At 42.9% G+C, this 17,032-nt stretch overlaps 1 protein-coding gene across 3 annotated transcripts in view; it reads left to right on the top strand.

The window, feature by feature from the left end:
• ASH1L (ASH1 like histone lysine methyltransferase) overlaps nt 1-17,032 on the top strand; it is a 63,356-nt gene that overhangs the window by 38,280 nt on the left and 8,044 nt on the right. The window contains exons 8-22 of one of the 3 annotated variants that reach the window (XM_030291466.4): nt 1,867-1,940; nt 3,483-3,528; nt 3,757-3,865; nt 4,752-4,958; nt 5,846-5,992; nt 6,340-6,448; nt 6,620-6,781; nt 6,988-7,082; nt 7,335-7,492; nt 8,783-8,935; nt 9,344-9,398; nt 9,496-9,628; nt 12,031-12,279; nt 13,636-13,722; nt 14,848-14,938. In XM_030291466.4, the coding sequence (XP_030147326.4) occupies nt 1,867-1,940; nt 3,483-3,528; nt 3,757-3,865; nt 4,752-4,958; nt 5,846-5,992; nt 6,340-6,448; nt 6,620-6,781; nt 6,988-7,082; nt 7,335-7,492; nt 8,783-8,935; nt 9,344-9,398; nt 9,496-9,628; nt 12,031-12,279; nt 13,636-13,722; nt 14,848-14,938 (1,875 nt within the window). Of the gene's footprint in view, nt 1-1,866; nt 1,941-3,482; nt 3,529-3,756; nt 3,866-4,751; nt 4,959-5,845; nt 5,993-6,339; nt 6,449-6,619; nt 6,782-6,987; nt 7,083-7,334; nt 7,493-8,782; nt 8,942-9,343; nt 9,399-9,495; nt 9,629-10,927; nt 11,099-12,030; nt 12,280-13,635; nt 13,723-14,847; nt 14,939-17,032 lie in introns of those variants that run through there. The other 2 variants (XM_030291465.4, XM_041721189.2) reach the window with 2 other exon arrangements.

Raw genomic sequence — 17,032 nt, 5'->3', positions numbered from 1 at the left:
TTCACCCACATTGTTGCTCCTGCCCTGCAGCTGCTCCCATGGCTCCAGGGGTGCCTGGGGATGGTTTAACCCCAGAGCAGTGACCAGAACTGGGGTTCTGCCAGGGGACTGCCCTGGTGCCACTCAGGGTGGGCTGGGGGGACCTTCCCTGTGCTGGGGGCTCGGTGCCAGGGCACCTGAAAGAGCCTTTTGTTTGGCCTGCTGAGGTCATAGAAGTGAAAGCAAATTCCCAGCAGATTTAGCTCTTTTCCTGGAACCTGCTAGGGATGAATAAGGCATTGAAAATGGAAAGTAATTTAGGGGTAAATTGTAAGGAAAACATTACCATTTTTATTTTCCAGTGGTGAGGGTATGTGTGTGAATTTATATGAACCCACAGAGCATTGCTGGAGGAATATAAAGGCATTTGTTAACAGTTAGAAAAGCTGGGGGGAAAAAAACAGGCCTGGGCCTGACACCTCATCCTAGGCACTCTGTTCCCTGCAGTTTTGTGACACAGGATTCCAGCAAAATGATCAGAGAATGTTGAATCTTGGCTGGAACTAAGCAGTGTCTGCCCTCGGGACTGGTGTGAATGATGTAATGGGTCTGTGTCCTTTAGGGGTGTCAGAGAATGAAAGAATAGAGCCAAAATCTGCAGTGAAAGCAGGAACTCCTGTCTAAAACGAGTTCTAGTTATTGCTGAAAATACAGATCCCCTTGAAGCCTTTCCAAAAAATCTAGGAATGTATTTGCCAAGTCTGAATTCATTCTTAAATCTCTTCTGGTAAAGGTCACGGGAACAGGCTGGGAGACTATTTTCAGAACTGATTTGATTTCTTTGAGTACAATATTATGATTTACCAGCCTGCATGGGTGGTGCAGGTCTTGTCCTGGGTGTTGAAGTGTTGGGTTGTGCACAGGAAAACTCAGGAGAACGTGTCAGCTTTGAGGACAGAGCTGTGGTCAGTCCTGTCAGGTGTTGTGGTCAGTTGTTTCAGCTGTGGTCAGTTGTTTCAGGTGTGGTCAGTGCTGTCAGGTGTTGTGGTCAGTTGTTTCAGGTGTGGTCAGTTGTTTCAGGTGTTGTGGTCAGTTGTTTCAGATGTGGTCAGTTGTTTCAGGTGTGGTCAGTTCTGTCAGGTGTTGTGGTCAGTTGTTTCAGGTGTGGTTTGTTCTGTCAGGTGTTGTGGTCAGTTGTTTCAGGTGTTGTGGTCAGTTGTTTCAGGTGTGGTCAGTTGTTTCAGGTGTGGTTTGTTCTGTCAGGTGTTGTGGTCAGTTGTTTCAGGTGTTGTGGTCAGTTGTTTCAGATGTGGTCAGTTGTTTCAGTGTGGTCAGTGCTGTCAGGTGTTGTGGTCAGTTGTTTCAGGTGTGGTCAGTGCTGTCAGGTGTTGTGGTCAGTTGTTTCAGGTGTGGTCAGTGCTGTCAGGTGTTGTGGTCAGTTGTTTCAGGTGTGGTCAGTTGTTTCAGGTGTGGTCAGTTGTTTCAGGTGTTGTGGTCAGTTATTTCAGGTGTGGTCAGTGCTGTCAGGTGTTGTGGTCAGTTGTTTCAGGTGTGGTCAGTGCTGTCAGGTGTGGTCAGTTGTTTCAGGTGTGGTTTTTTCTGTCAGGTGTTGTGGTCAGTTCTGTGCAGGGCTGGCCGTGGTGGGGTCTGACCCAGCTCCTTCCCATCCCTCGCTGTCCATGGAGACCCCTCCTGAGCAGCACAGGAGAACAAGACCTGGTTCTGTGTCCTGGGGGGGTTCCCTGGGTGTGCCCTGACATCCAGAATGTTCTCAGAGGCTTCTGCCCCTCTCCTTTGTGCCCTGAGAGGTGCCTGGGAGCAGCTCCCCTTCTCTCAGGACACGTGGCTGTGAGTGTGTGCCCCTTACAAATGTTTTTGTGGTTTCAGGGAAGTACCTCAGACAAAAGAGAATCGACTTCCAGCTGCCTTACGACATCCTCTGGCAGTGGAAACACAACCAGGTAGGAGATAAGAAGTCACTGGGGTTGCCAAGATTTGGGATCAGAAGGAAACAGCAGCGCTCAGGGGTTTCCAGGATTGGGATGAGAAGGAAACAGCAGCACTCAGAGCCTGTTCACACATCCCAGATGTGTGAGGGGAGAAGGGATTTGCATATGTATTTAATGTTGAAAATTCCCATTATTCCATCTCCTGCAAAATAGCAACCCTGTGAGTTTCTGCTCTGACAAAAGTCATTAATTTGGCTGCAGACTTTTATTTTGGCAGTGCCTGCTCTGTGTGGGGAGCTGGTTTCAGACACGCCTCAGGAGAATTGGGATGTACTGCCAGCAGCACTGAGACATTTCAAGCCTTATTTTTCTTGGATCAATCCCAGCAGAGTGGAATTTATTTTTCACTTGCAAGCTGAAATTTTCATACTGAGGAAAGAGGAGAAACTGTTTAACAGTCTCGTTCTTTTTTAAAGAGCTTTAAATACGTGCAAGCTTAAAAATAGGATTTTTTTTTTTTTTTCCCCTGAGATGTTTCCACTAAGTGATTTACCACAGGATTTAAGGGAGAATCTGCCCTCAGCTCTGTGGTGGGAAAGTGCTCTCAGAGGTGTAAATGAGCAGGACACATTCCCAGGTGCTGTGGCTCCAGCTGCACTCCCAACACCCCTGGAATCTGATCCTCAAGTCAGGAACACTGGGAACATTTCAGCTGAGGACACTTTTTTGCCATGTACTGACAATGCCTGTCTCATCTGTTCAGTATTTTTGAAGGAATAAATAGATGGAATCTGTTTCCTTGACATTTCCCAGCTCTCCCTGGAATATTGGAGGCCCTTGCAGAGGAGTTTCTCTGCACAGGGGTGTGGAGATGTCTGGGCCACAAGGGTCACTGAAGGAAAGTTCTTAGAGCAGGAAATGTGTGTGAAATAGAGAATAATTGGAAATTATTCCTTAAAGCTTGTTTGACAGGCTGGAATATAGATGAAATAATGAACTGTAAAGTAAGCTCCCTTTTCCCTTCCCATCATCTCTGCAGAGAAGATGAATCTGCATTTCTCATGGCTCCCACCTGTACTCAAAGTTCTTACAGAATCCCAAAATCCTTTAGATTGGGAAAAACCCTTCAGATCATCGAGTCACTTTGATAAATCAGCACCTTGATTTTTTTTGTTTTCACTTTTTTAAGCATTGGCACATGGTGATTCCACCAAAGATGGTTTCTCCAAAGTAGGTATAAATAATTCCTCTTCTTCTGAGCCCTGCTCAGGGGAGCCTGTCCTCAGGACAGCTCTTTGTCACATTGCTCTGGGCAGACAGAATGAACAATGTGGTGAACAAACTGCTCCACTGTCTCACCAAGCCCAAATTCTGCTGCTTCAGGTTGTTTTTGTGACCTATTTGTTAATGCAGTCTGAGCCCAGAGAAGAGAACACAGATTTCTAGTAATGATTACAGAACAGTTGCCTATGTACAGAACATAATTTCCCTGATCCTTTTAAATAACAGATGCACTTATGCAATGTATTAAAATATTCTTTCTCTTCCTTTTAGTTGTATAAAAAGCCAGATGTCCCACTTTATAAAAAAATCCGTTCCAGTAAGTAAAATCTTATTACTAAACTGTGATAACTGTGGAATTTTCATGTGACACCCTCCTTTCTGTCCTGCTCTTTGTCCTACCAAAGACACTTCCACCTGCTTTTTTTTTACTTTACTGATTGGAATGAAAATACTGTAGATAAACAGTTCTGGTTTTTCACCTGAAAAGAATTCTTTTCCCTATTTGGGTTTGGTTTTCCTTTTTATTTTTTTTTTTCCCCTCCAGATGTCTATGTGGATGTCAAACCTCTCTCTGGCTACGAGGCCACCACGTGCAATTGTAAGAAACCAGAGGATGACAGTGGGAAGGGCTGTGTGGAGGATTGTCTGAACAGGTTAGAAATGGATTCTTTCTCATCATCTCCTAGCAAGAGTTCTGCTGGGTGCACCCCAGCAACAAAACCATCATCCCAGGGAGGGAAATTCCCACTTGGACCCTCCTGGAGCAGCTCTGGGGTCCCCCAGATTGTCACTGCTGGCACTGAGGCCCCTTCACAGCCACTCCCAGTTTGACCAGTTCCCTCCCAGCTCAGCCTCAGGCTCTGGGTCCTTCCAGCCCTGGGATGGTGGAGCAGCCACAGGAGGGACCCTGGGCTTGTGTCCCCCCTTGGGCTCGTGTCTTGATTTATAAATTGATTTTATATTGATTTATTGTTGATTTATATATCAATATGAATTATTATATATAACCTATATGCATTTCATATATTTATATTTTTATATAAATAATGTAAAATATAAAGAATTAAAATAAAATAGAAAAATAATTATATAAAATGTATCTCATTTATATTTCTATATTTTTATATTTATAATTTTTATATTTATATGTATAATTTATAAGTATATATTTGTCGTTATATTAAAGTTTGATATATTTATAAAGTTATATATTTATAAAATTTTATATATTTATATTATATATATATAATATATAAATATATATTATATTTATATTTTTAATATTTATTAATTATATATTATTTATGTGGTGATGTATATATCTATGTCTTGATTTCATATCTATAAATTATTATATATTATTTATGTAATTATATATTTATATCTTAATTTCATATCTTGATTTTTGATTTTATTTTCTTTATGATCTTATTTATTACTTATTTTCTTATTATCTTTACATTTATGCTTTTATTCCTTGCACGACAGATCCCAAAGGACTCTTCCCCTCCCTTTACCTTCTCTGTTGTCCCTTTTTAGGATGATCTTTGCCGAGTGTTCCCCCAACACCTGCCCCTGTGGGGAGCAGTGCTGCAACCAGCGCATCCAGAGGCACGAGTGGGTGCAGTGCCTGGAGAGGTTCCGGGCCGAGGAGAAGGGCTGGGGCATCCGTACCAAAGAGCCCCTGAAAGCAGGACAGTTCATCATCGAGTATCTGGGAGAGGTTGTTAGTGAGCAAGAATTCAGGTATAAATATTTATTTATTTTGCTTTTGTATGCAAGGCCCGTAAATTATTTTTAGTGTCTGTGGTTGTGGTTGGGTTATCCTAAAGCAGGAACAAAGGGGAGGATGAGGGGGAAAAGGAAGGTTTAGAATTCTGGAGGTTTGGTTAACCACATTTTTCTCAGTCCAGTATTGAGGGGTGATTAATGTTTGAAATGGATCATCTTCCTCGTCTGCCCTATAAATGCAAAATGCTGCAAGTGACTGGATCTGAGATGAGAGGGAGAGAAATGTGCTTGCCACAGGACTCAAAAGGGGGCATTCCAGAAGAGCAAATTTCTGAATTCTAACCCAAGCTCTGTCAGCGACCTTGACTTATAAAAATAGGTACAATAAGGATTTCCCTCCATCTCTAGGTGCACAGTTGTTGCAGAATTTCTGAGAGAGAGAGGGCATGATTTATGTCTGGAGTGAGAATTGAGCTGCCCCTCAGACTAGGCCCTGATAAGCTGCCTTGGTGGGGCCTAGGAGCCTTTGATGCAGTAAGAATTTAGTTGTGGTGCAGTCAGAAATTATGTTAAGGTAACTACAAAGTCATGAGCTATCCGAGTGTGAATTAGGGTAGAGCTGCAGTGTGAAAAGGCAAAGGTAAACAATGTTAGCTTGCCAATCAGAGTGCCTTTGTAAACTGTAAACTATATAGAAGTGTATAAAAACTGCCATCTTCTCTGGAATAAACAGAGAATGTTGCATTAATCATATTGGTTGGATGTGCGTTCTGTGTTGTTTCTGAGGCCCCTGGTCACCACAGTTCTGTAAAATATAAAAGATTATCAATACTTTTTCTTCAAAACCCTCTCTGAGAGGTTTTTGTGCTGAATGACAAGCCCCACCCTGTGTTGCCCCCCAGGAACCGGATGATTGAGCAGTACCACAACCACAGCGACCATTACTGCCTGAACCTGGACAGCGGCATGGTCATCGACAGCTACCGCATGGGCAACGAGGCTCGCTTCATCAACCACAGCTGCAACCCCAACTGCGAGATGCAGAAATGGTGAGCAGAGGGATTCTGCTCCCTGGGAGAATCTGTGTACCCAGAGAGAGAGAGAGCCAGTTCAGCTGAGGGAGTCAGATCTAAAAATAGGGAGGGAATCAAGCTGGGAATAATCTTTACACGGTGCTCAAGAGAAATCGTGTGGTGTTGGTGAGTGCTGGATGCTTTGGAGACAGGATCCAAGTTTGTTGGTAGATCCATCACTGCTGATTGTTCCACTGGGACATTTCCCTCCCAGCATTTCTGGTTACACTGGGCTGTTTCCCTCCCAGTATTGCTGGTTTTCACACTCTTAATCTGCTGTTTTCTGTTGAATTTTTGGGGTATTTGATTGTATTTTCCCCCAGGTCTGTGAACGGTGTGTATCGGATCGGGCTCTATGCACTGAAGGACATGCCTGCTGGGACTGAGCTCACCTATGACTACAACTTCCACTCATTTAATGTTGAAAAGCAGGTAAAAACCCCACTGTGAGACCTTGAAAAAATCTCACTGAGGCCTAACAGTTCTGTAAAGTGTAAAAATTAACAAAACCTGTCATGTTGTATTAGGCAGAAAATGTTTTAATATTGAGAATGAATCTAAACATTTGGGGTTTATTTGATTTATTTTTTTTTTTCCTCAAAGCAACTCTGCAAATGTGGCTTTGACAAATGCAGAGGAATAATTGGGGGTAAAAGTCAGCGCATGAATGGACTCTCAAGCAAAAACAACCAGCCTGTGAGCACCCACAGAAGACCTGGGAGGTCGAAAGAGAAGAGGAAGTCAAAGCACAAACTAAAGAAGAGAGTAAGTAGGAAAGACAGAGTTTGGGTGGGAAATCAGTCCGTGCCACCAGACCAAAAAGTGGTGATTTTGTAGAATTTAAACTTGAAACAGAAACCCAAACTTTAAACAGAAGTACAGTAGAGTAATGCTGCAGGTTCTGTCTCAGGGCTGCTTTGCTGAGTTCTTGGCACAGTTTTTCCTGTCCATCAGAACAATCTCTTTTCCAGAGGGGCCACATCCCTGAGGAACCCAGTGAAAGCGTGAACGCCCCAACCAGGCTGACACCTCAGCTGCAGATGAAGCCCATGTCTAACAGGGAAAGGTAAGGGCTGATTTCAGGGGGATTTACCTCAGAAATGGAGTGCTGTGCAGATACTGATGTCTTCTTCTAGAAGATGGATCATGCTGAAATTTCTGAGGGTGCAGCTTAGTTCTCCTTTACCAGCCAGGCTGGAATTGCTCTCCACTGAGGAGAGAAGACTCAGGATACACCTTTGAATATCCAGCTTTTCCCCCACATTAGAGAATGAATTTTCCAGTAAAAAGAACTTGAATAGCTGCCTAATCTCTGCAGGAATTTTGTGCTGAAACACCACGTGTTCCTGGTACGGAACTGGGAGAAGATCAGGCAGAAGCAGGAGGAAGTGAAGCACGTCAGTGACAGCATGCACAGCTCGTCGCTGTACACGCGCTGGAACGGGATCTGCCGCGACGACGGCAACATCAAATCAGGTGAGTTAAACTCTCTGCAAATCCATTCTTGCAAGGAGAACAAATCTATAACATATACTTGTATCAGCTATTTCACTACTATGTCTAAGCATAATTAAATAAAAACCATACCTTATAACAAAGTTACTTTAACATCACATATATGAAAACTATATATATAATGAAGTTACTTTAACATCACACATATAAAATCCATTTGAACATTTAAGAAAAGTCAATATTACAATATGTATCTTACACATATCAGCTATTCCACTACTATGTCTAAGCGTAATTAACAGAAATAAAAACCATATTTTTATAACAAAGTTATTTAACACCACACATGCAAAATCCATTTTAACATTTGCAAAAAGCCATATTATAATATGTATCTATAGCACATCTCTTTCACTATGTCTAAGCATAATTAACAGAAATAAAAACCATATCTTTTTAACAAAGTTACTTTAACATCACACATATAAAAACTAAATATATATAACAAAGTTATTTAACATCACACATATAAAATCCATTTTAACATTTGCAAAAATCCATATTATAATGTCTATAACACATACTTGTATCAGCTATTTCACTACTATGTCTAAGCATAATTAACGAATAAAAACCATACCTTATAACAAAAGTTACTTTAACATCACATACATGAAAACTGTATATATAATGAAGTTACTTCAACATCACACATATAAAATCCATTTGAACATTTAAGAAAAGTCAATATTACAATATGTATCTTACACATATCAGCTATTCCACTACTATGTCTAAGCGTAATTAACAGAAATAAAACCATCTTTATAACAAAGTTATTTTAACATGACACATATAAAAACTATATATAATGAAGTTAGTTTAATATCACACATATAAAATCCATTTTAACATTTGCAAAAATCCATATTATAATATGTCTATAACATATACTTGTATCAGCTATTTCACTACTATGTCTAAGCATAATTAACAAATAAAAACCATACCTTATAACAAAGTTACTTTAACATCACATATATGAAAACTATATATATATAATGAAGTTACTTTAACATCACACATATAAAATCCATTTTAACATTTAAGAAAAGTCAATATTACAATATGTATCTTACACATATCAGCTATTCCACTACTATGTCTAAGCGTAATTAACAGAAATAAAAGCCGTATTTTTATAACAAAGTTATTTAAACCCACACATACAGAATCCATTTTAACTTTTGCAAAAAGCCAATGTTCTAACGTGAATCCCTGCCCTGGGTAACCCCTCTTGCCCTCTCTCAGACGTGTTCATGACCCAGTTCTCGGCGCTGCAGACGTCGCGCTCGGTGCGGACGCGGCGCTTGGCGGCGGCTGAGGAGAACCTCGAGGTGGCTCGTGCCGCCCGCCTGGCTCAGATCTTCAAGGAGATATGTGACAGCATCATATCCTACAAAGGTGAAGGTGATTCTCTTAAAAAAAAATCTCCGTGGGCGTGTTTTCAACCTCTGGAAATGGACTCTGTGAATAGGAAATGCTAGAAAAATATGGGGTGTTAAATAACTCCTGGTTTTTAAAATGTCTTCCCTTTCCAATAATCACTTTGCTTCAGCCTCAACACAACACCCTGCTTTACCACCAGAATCTGTAGATGTTGCTGTCCTTTGAAATTGATTTTTCAAAATTCCAGAAAAAATCAGAAACTGTTGCCCTTGTGCTATCAACATCCAGAAATGCAGAAGCATTGAAATTCCCCATGGCTCAGATAACAGAAAAGCCTTTTTTTAAACCAGATTGAGTGTTTTTAGTTGGTTTTCTTTGGAAGTTTCACTCCAGTGATGGCACTAAGCTCTGTTCCTGTTGTAGACTCCTCCAGGCAAGTGCTGGCAACTCCTCTCCTGAACCTGCCCCCAAAGAAAAAGTAAGTGCTGCATTCCCAGAGCTGCTTCTCTGATGGATTTGCACAGTGGGAATTGCTGAGTGGTGAGCCTGACATTGTGCCAACATTCCTGTTGTAGAAATGCAGACTATTACGAAAAGATCTCTGACCCCTTGGACCTTGCCACGATTGAGAAGCAGATCCTGACTGGTTACTACAAAACTGTGGAAGCTTTTGATGGGGACATGCTGAAGGTCTTCAGGAATGCAGAGGTGAGGCTGTCTGGTCTGATGGCTGTGCACTGGCAGCAGGGATGTGCCCTCCTTTAATGCTCTTACAGGAATAAAAGAAGAAATTTATTCTGGAGGAAGAGAACTTGTGCTGATCCAATCCTGATGAGGGCTCAATGGCAAATCATGAGCCTTTGACTGCCTTAGGTCAGAGAGAAGGTCAAGGACACACATGAAGAGCTGACCTAAAGAAATTTCTGTTCCTTTTGGAAGGGATACCCTGTTTTTTCAGTATGAGATGTCATGGAATCACAGAATCATGGAATGGTCTGGGCTGCAAGGGACCTTAAAGCTCATCCCATTCCACCCCTTGCCATGGGCGGGGACACCTTCCCCTATCCCAGGCTGCTCCAAGCTCTGGGCAGCCTAGCCTGGGACCCTTCTAGGGATCCAGGAGCAGCCACAGCTGCTCTGGGCATCTGTGCCAGGGCCTCTCCACCCTCACAGAGGAATTTCTCCCATATAGCCACCCTAAATTTCCTCTTTTTCAGTCTGAACTCATTCCCCCTTGTCCTGTCACTCCAGTTCCTGATGAACAGTCCTTTTCCAGGTTCTCCAGAGCTTCTTCAGATCCTGCAATGGGCTCTGAGGTCTCTATAGAACCTTCTCATTTCCAGGCTGAACATTCCCAGCCTGGCTCCATAGAGGGAGGGGCTCCAGTCCCCTCGGCTCCAACAGTTCCATGTCCTTCTTCCATTGAGGGTCCTGGAACTGGACACAGCACCTCAGGTGGAGTCTCAGGAGAGCAGATGAGAGAGGAAGAATCCCTTTCCTTGATCTGCTGCCCATGCTCCTTTGGATGCAGCCCAGGACAGGGGTGGTTTCTGGGCTGTGAACACACATGGCCGGGGCACACTGAGTTTTTGGTCACCCATCACCCCAAATCCTCCTCCTGGGGCTGCTCTCAGTTCCTCCCCTGTGCACGTCACATCCATGCGCCTGCTGGCCAGAGGCAGGAGGAAGATGGAGACCTCACTGCAGCTGTAAGGGAGAACCCCTCTTAGGCACGCACAGACAGGAGCTAAACAGGAAATAAAGTGCTTTTTTTGGGTTTTTTTTTGTGATTTTTGCAGAAATACTATGTCAGGAAGTCCCCGTCGGAGTGGGACAAGTGCCGGCTGCGCAAGGCTGGCCAGAGTCAGGAGGGAGATGGAGATGTCACCCCAGGTTTGGGGCTGCAGCTGCAGGGAGGGACCCTCTTAGGTGTGCACAGACAGGAACTAAACAGGATGGCACTCGAAAATAAAGATTTTTTGGGGTTTTTTTTAATTGTTTTTGCAGAAATACTACGGCAGTAAGTCCCGGGGCGGGATGTGTCTTGGCTGTGCAAGGCCTACTACTGCTCTGGCCAGCGTCAGGAGGGAGATGGAGATGTCACCCCAGGTTTGGGGCTGCAGCTGTAGGGAGAGCCCCTCCCAGGAGCTCAACAGGAAATAAAGCACTTTTTTGGGGTTTTTTTTGGTGATTTTTGCAGAAATACTACAGCAGGAAGTCCCCAGTGGGGTGGGACGTGTGCTGGCTGCGCAAAGCTGGCCAGAGTCAGGAGGGAGATGGAGATGTCACCCCAGGTTTGGGGCTGCAGCTGCAGGGAGGAACCCTCTTAGGTGTGCACAGACAGGAACTAAACAGGATGGCACTCGAAAATAAAGATTCTTTTGGGTTTTTTTATTGTTTTTGCAGAAATACTACAGCAGTAAGTCCCGGGGCGGGATGTGTCTCGGCTGTGCAAGGCCTACTACTGCTCTGGCCAGAGCCAGGAGGGAGATGGAGATGTCACCCCAGGTTTGGGGCTGCAGCTGTAGGGAGAACCCCAGGAGCTCAGCAGGAAATAAAGCACTTTTTTGGGGTTTTTTTTTGTGATTTTTGCAGAAATACTACAGCAGGAAGTCCCCGATGGGGCGGGACGTGTGCCGGCTGCGCAAGGCTGGCCAGAGTCAGGAGGGAGATGGAGATGTCACCCCAGGTTTGGGGCTGGAGCTCTAGGGAGAACCCCTCCCAGGAGCTCAACAGGAAATAAAGCACTTTTTTGGGGTTTTTTTTGTGATTTTTGCAGAAATACTATGTCAGGAAGTCCCCAATGGGGCAGGACGTGTGCCAGCTGCGCAAGGCTGGCCAGAGTCAGGAGGGAGATGGAGATGTCACCCAGGTTTGGGGCTGCAGCTGTAGGGAGAACCCCTCCCAGGAGCTCAGCAGGAAATAAAGCACTTTTTTGGGGGTTTTTTTGTGATTTTTGCAGAAATACAATGGCAGGAAGTCCCTGACGGAGTGGAACCTGTGCCAGCTGCACAAGGCCTACTACTGCCCAGGTGTGCACAGGCAGGAACTAGACAGGGTGGCACTTGGAAATAAAGCTTTTTTTGGGTTTTTTTTGGTGATTTTTACAGAAATACTACGGCAGGAAGTCCCCGACGGGGCGGGACGTGTGCCGGCTGCGCAAGGCTTACTACAACGCGCGGCACGAGGCCTCGGCCCAGATCGACGAGATCGTGGGGGAGACGGCGAGCGAGGCCGACAGCAGCGAGACCTCGGTGTGTGACAAGGACAACGGGCACGAGAAGGACGAGGACGTCATCCGCTGCATCTGCGGCCTCTACAAGGACGAGGGGCTGATGATCCAGTGTGAAAAGTGCATGGTGGGTGTCCAGGTGTTAGCAGGGCTTGGGTTTTCAGAGACACCAGCGGTTGTGGGTTGCTGTGAGGTTGTTTATTGCGTGAATATATCAGTCTCGAAGGCAAAGAGGTGTTAAAGTCCACGCAGAAGCTTTCTGGCACAGAGTCCCAAACTGGAGCAGCAGTTGCAAGGCTGCTTTGTTGTAGATTGTCCCAGGTTTTGTGCAGGAACAGCAGCAGCAGCAATTGTTCCCTGGTGTGGAGTGTGATGTTCGAGCAGCAGCAGGGACCACAACTTTCTTCTTTCTTTCTTCTTTCCTTCTTCTTTCTTCTTTCCTTCTTCTTTCTTCTTTCTTCTGCAGGGACCACAACTCTCTTCTCTCCTCTCTCTCCTCTCTCTTCTCTCTCTTCTCTCTTCTCTCCTCTCTTTCCTCTCTCTTCTCTCTCTTCTCTCTCTTCTCTCTTCTCTCTTCTCTCTTCTCTCTTCTCTCTTCTCTCTTCTCTCTTCTCTCTTCTCTCTTCTCTCTTCTCTCTTCTCTCTTCTCTCTTCTCTCTTCTCTCTTCTCTCTTCTCTCTTCTCTCTTCTCTCCTCTCTCTTCTCTCTTCTCTCTTCTCTCTATTCTAGTGGCAAGGTTCTGCTATGTTTCTGTTGTGTCTAGGACTAAGTTACTAAATTTTAAACTAGGCCTTAGGGCTTTTGCTAGCTAGCACAGTTTCTTACGCCACTTAAAATATATTTCTACTTACTTAAAACCTAAGCTTAAACTTATTTAAAACTATAACTTACACTTCTACGTACTTAAAACTTAAACCTACACCTCTACTTCATATCTGTGTGGCTTAATATATCTTAATTTTTCTAAAGAAATTCAACCCCTGCATTCATTTCCCTCTCTGAGGAACTCAGAGGGGTTTTCACTCCAGCAGGTGAAGAGCCCAGAGGTTTCTGCTCTCTCCTCCTCTTCTCCACAGCAAGTGGAGCTTTTCACCAGCAGTTAATTAATGGTAGCATTAATTAACTTTTCAAGCCTTTTACTTCCTCTCCACAAGAGGAGAGATTCTCTTTTCACAGAGAAAATGCGACTTTGTATTGTGCAGGGGAGCTGAAACTGCCTCACCTCTCTCAGGAGAGAGAAATTAATTTTAAAATTTTGGACTTTTACCGTTGCATGGAGATCTTGTCTGTCTGCTGACATGGTGGGAAATAGTTCACAGAAAATCTTAAATTTCCTATGTGAAGCTGACTTTACTGTTTTCTTTAATATTTGTTGAGAAAATGCAGTTTGCAGCTATAAGCTGTGCCAGGGCTCTGTGACTGGGAGTTTTATCTGTTTTTATCCATTTTATCTGTTTTTATCTGTTTTATCTGTTTTTTCCAGGTGTGGCAGCACTGTGACTGCATGGGTGTGAACTCGGATGTTGAACACTACCTGTGTGAGCAGTGTGAACCACGAGCTGTGAACAGGGTAAAACAAAACTCTCCTTCCTATTGCTCTTACAAAACTACAGCAGCTCCTTAGGGTTTTTTTTTATATTTGTATTTAGAATTTGTATCTTTTGGGATTGGTGAAGCTTCCTTGGTTTAGGTTCAGTTCCAAGGGGTCAGTTTTTCTCTGGTTTTTTCTGTTTTACTTTGTGTATTTCTATAGGATGGTGTGGGAATTGGAAAGATAGAAATCCTCACAGACTCAAGAGGGTTTGATTTGTAGCTTTAGAAGAAGCCTAAATTGATGTAAAAGCAAAATACACTACCATTGAACTAAAAAAATCATTAACTTAATGCTTCTATAGTTAAAAGTAAGAATATACTTTAAGTAAATAAGAAAAAATATATTTTATATTATATTATATATATAATATTGTCTTATATTAAATAAGAAGATAAAGTTTTATAGCACAGTAATGTAATAATGTAATTGTTTAAAATAAGCGAATAATTTAGATGTTATAATAAAAACATACGTGTATACATGTAATAAAACCTTATTAGACAAAAATATCCACATTACGATGAAAAGAAATAAAAGTGATACATCAAAAAAGCAAAATAAGCTCTGTAACATGAACCTGTTGGCTCAGAAAGTTATATAATACCTTATAACAAAAAATCTATAACCAACTACTTCCTATCTTATAAATCTCACAACCTCTCAAACGAATATTATCTAAACTATATGTTTCTGTTATATCTAGGACTAAGTTACTGAATTTTAAAATAGGCCTTAGGGCTTTTGCTAGCTGGCACAGTTTCTTAAGCCACTTAAAATATATTTCTACTTACTTAAAACCTAAAGCTTAAACTTATTTAAAACCATATCTTATACTTCTACATACTTAAAACTTAAACCTACACCTCTACTTCATATCTGTGTGGCTTAATATATCTTAATTTCTCTAAAGAAATTCAACCCCTGCATTCATTTCCCTCTCTGAGGAACTCAGAGGGGTTTTCATTCCAGTAGGTGAGGAGCCCAAAGGATTGCACATTCTTAGTGCAATCTTAATCCTATCCCTTGAATGAATAAAACCAAATTTTGGGCTGATCCTGGTGGGCAGCTGAGGATTCCCTTTTATTTTTTTTCTCCCCACAGGAGGTTCCTATGATCCCTCGGCCTCACTATGCCCAGCCTGGCTGTGTTTATTACATCTGCCTCTTGAGGGATGATCTGCTGCTCCGCCAAGGTACGTGCTGCCTCTGGGTCCCTTCAGCGTGCAGGGATCTCTGGCATCACCCTGGCCAAAATACTTTCATTTTTCACTAGTGCAAGCTGCCAATTGTGGCATTACCCTGTCAAAAATACTTCTCATTTCTCACAAGTGGAAGCTGCCATTTGTGGCATTACCTTGCTCAAAATATTTTCATTTTTCACAAGTGCAAGCTGCCACTTGTGGCATTACCTTGCTCAAAATACTTTCATTTTTTACAAGTGCAAGCTGCCACTTGTAGCATTACCCTGTCAAAAATACTTCTCATTTCTCACAAGTGGAAGCTGCTCTCTCTGCGGTGCTGGGAGTGATACACAGACAGGGTTCTCACAGGCTGTTGATGAAGAAATGTTAATTAGCACAGCCAGGACTGTGCTGGCCAGGGGAGGATGATGCTGAGCCAACTGCTGGTAGTTAACATTTAGAAGTAAAGGCCAAGGAAGCTGTTAGACCTCCAGTATTTTAGTGCAGAATGGTCATTAAAACATCCAGCTCATTGCTTGTGTGTTCCCTAAAGCTTATCTCTTCTGGACTGTGCTCTGAATTCCTGAATCTCTCCAAGCAGCTGCTCAATTCAGCTCACAGATTATTGCTTTTTTTTTTATTTCATCCTACAGATACACACAAGGTTAGAAAGAACCCTTTAGCATTTTGAGGAAACTGCTCTTGAATGAGTGAAACCAGCTGATAAGTTTGCTAGAATGGAATAGGAGAGTCTTCAGAACAATGGGGAATTTAAAAAGGTCAAAAACCAGCATATTCATTATCCCATCTGCAAGATTCTGGAATTTGCATGTAGTTCTCCTTGCTGGGTGTTGTTCTGCATTGTCTGCTCATTCCAGAGTTCAGCCTTTGGGTTTCTCATGTCTTCTTTTTAACTCAAGGGCTTTTCTGTGGACAGAGTCTGCCCAGGTGATTTGGAGGGTGAATGATGAAAGTCTGTGAAATGCTCAGGAAGGTGCAAATATGCAGAAATTAGGGAACAAACAGAAATCAGCTGGCAACAGTTAAACTCTAGGCTATCAAGATTCTTTTTACAAAAGCATAACTAGGCTGTGGCAAGCCTTGTTAGAGAAGGGTGGAGAGGTCAGGGTATAAATGATTCCAAAAAAGATTAGACAAATACTTGGAAGAAGGATTAATCCCCAAAGCTCCAGCCTTTGGCTCTGAAAGTCCATAAACAGCAGAAAGGCAGGGGCAGCACGGGGAGGCTTTTCCTTGGCTTGTCTGTTCCTGTGCTTCCTCCTCCTGAGCAGCTGCTGCTGCCAGCCAGAACATTCTGCTCTGTGACCTCTGCTCCTACCCAGGGCAGGTTTTATAACTTGGGACCTCCCAGGTTTTGGTCATTTTTAGGTAAATAACAGAAGAAGGGGAGTCTCTTCCCAGCCTTGGAAGTGCTGAAGGCCAGGTGGGATGGAGCTCTGAGCAGCTTGGTCTAGTGAAAGACATCCCTTCACAAGGCAGGGGGTGTGTCTGGATGGTCTTTAAGATCCTTTCCAACCCAAATCATTCTGGGATTTCACAGGTCAGAACAGAGAAATTAAGGGGTGAATTCACTTATGGGACAAAATGAATAAATTAAGCCTATTGGTCACCCTTGAGGAATACCTTTTGATTGCCAGCAGTGCCAGTTTGTTAGTCCTTTTTGCATTCTCTTTATCTTTTCTGAGCTCTACATCTCGTTGGAATTCTGCTGGAATAACCAAAGGCTTGGGGCTTCTCAGGACAAGATTTATTTCCTTAATAGTAAACTTCTCTCTAAGTATCTTCTCTCTCAAAGATTTATTGCAGCCATCACTAATTCCTACACTTTTTCCTAATCATGACTGACATGTTTACATATCCTCTGCTTTGTCATGGCTTTGATTCCTTACAGATTGGTGTTTTCAGACTGGGCATGGAAAGTTATGGGTAGTTTTTCTGTAAAGCTGCTGTGAAAAGCATTTAAGTGCTCTTGGCAGGTTCTGCAGTGGGTTTGTTAGCTTTCAGGAACACACAGAATCACGGGGTATGATTATCTGCAGGTGCTTTTATTGATGAAGAGCTCTGGGAATCAGGGGTACAGACCCA

The sequence above is a fragment of the Taeniopygia guttata genome, chromosome 25 (genome assembly GCF_048771995.1).
Source record: "Taeniopygia guttata chromosome 25, bTaeGut7.mat, whole genome shotgun sequence".
NCBI classification, from domain to species: Eukaryota; Metazoa; Chordata; class Aves; order Passeriformes; family Estrildidae; genus Taeniopygia; species Taeniopygia guttata.
The sequence above is the reverse complement of the archived record's forward strand: the minus strand, read 5'-3'. Positions and strand labels throughout refer to the sequence as shown.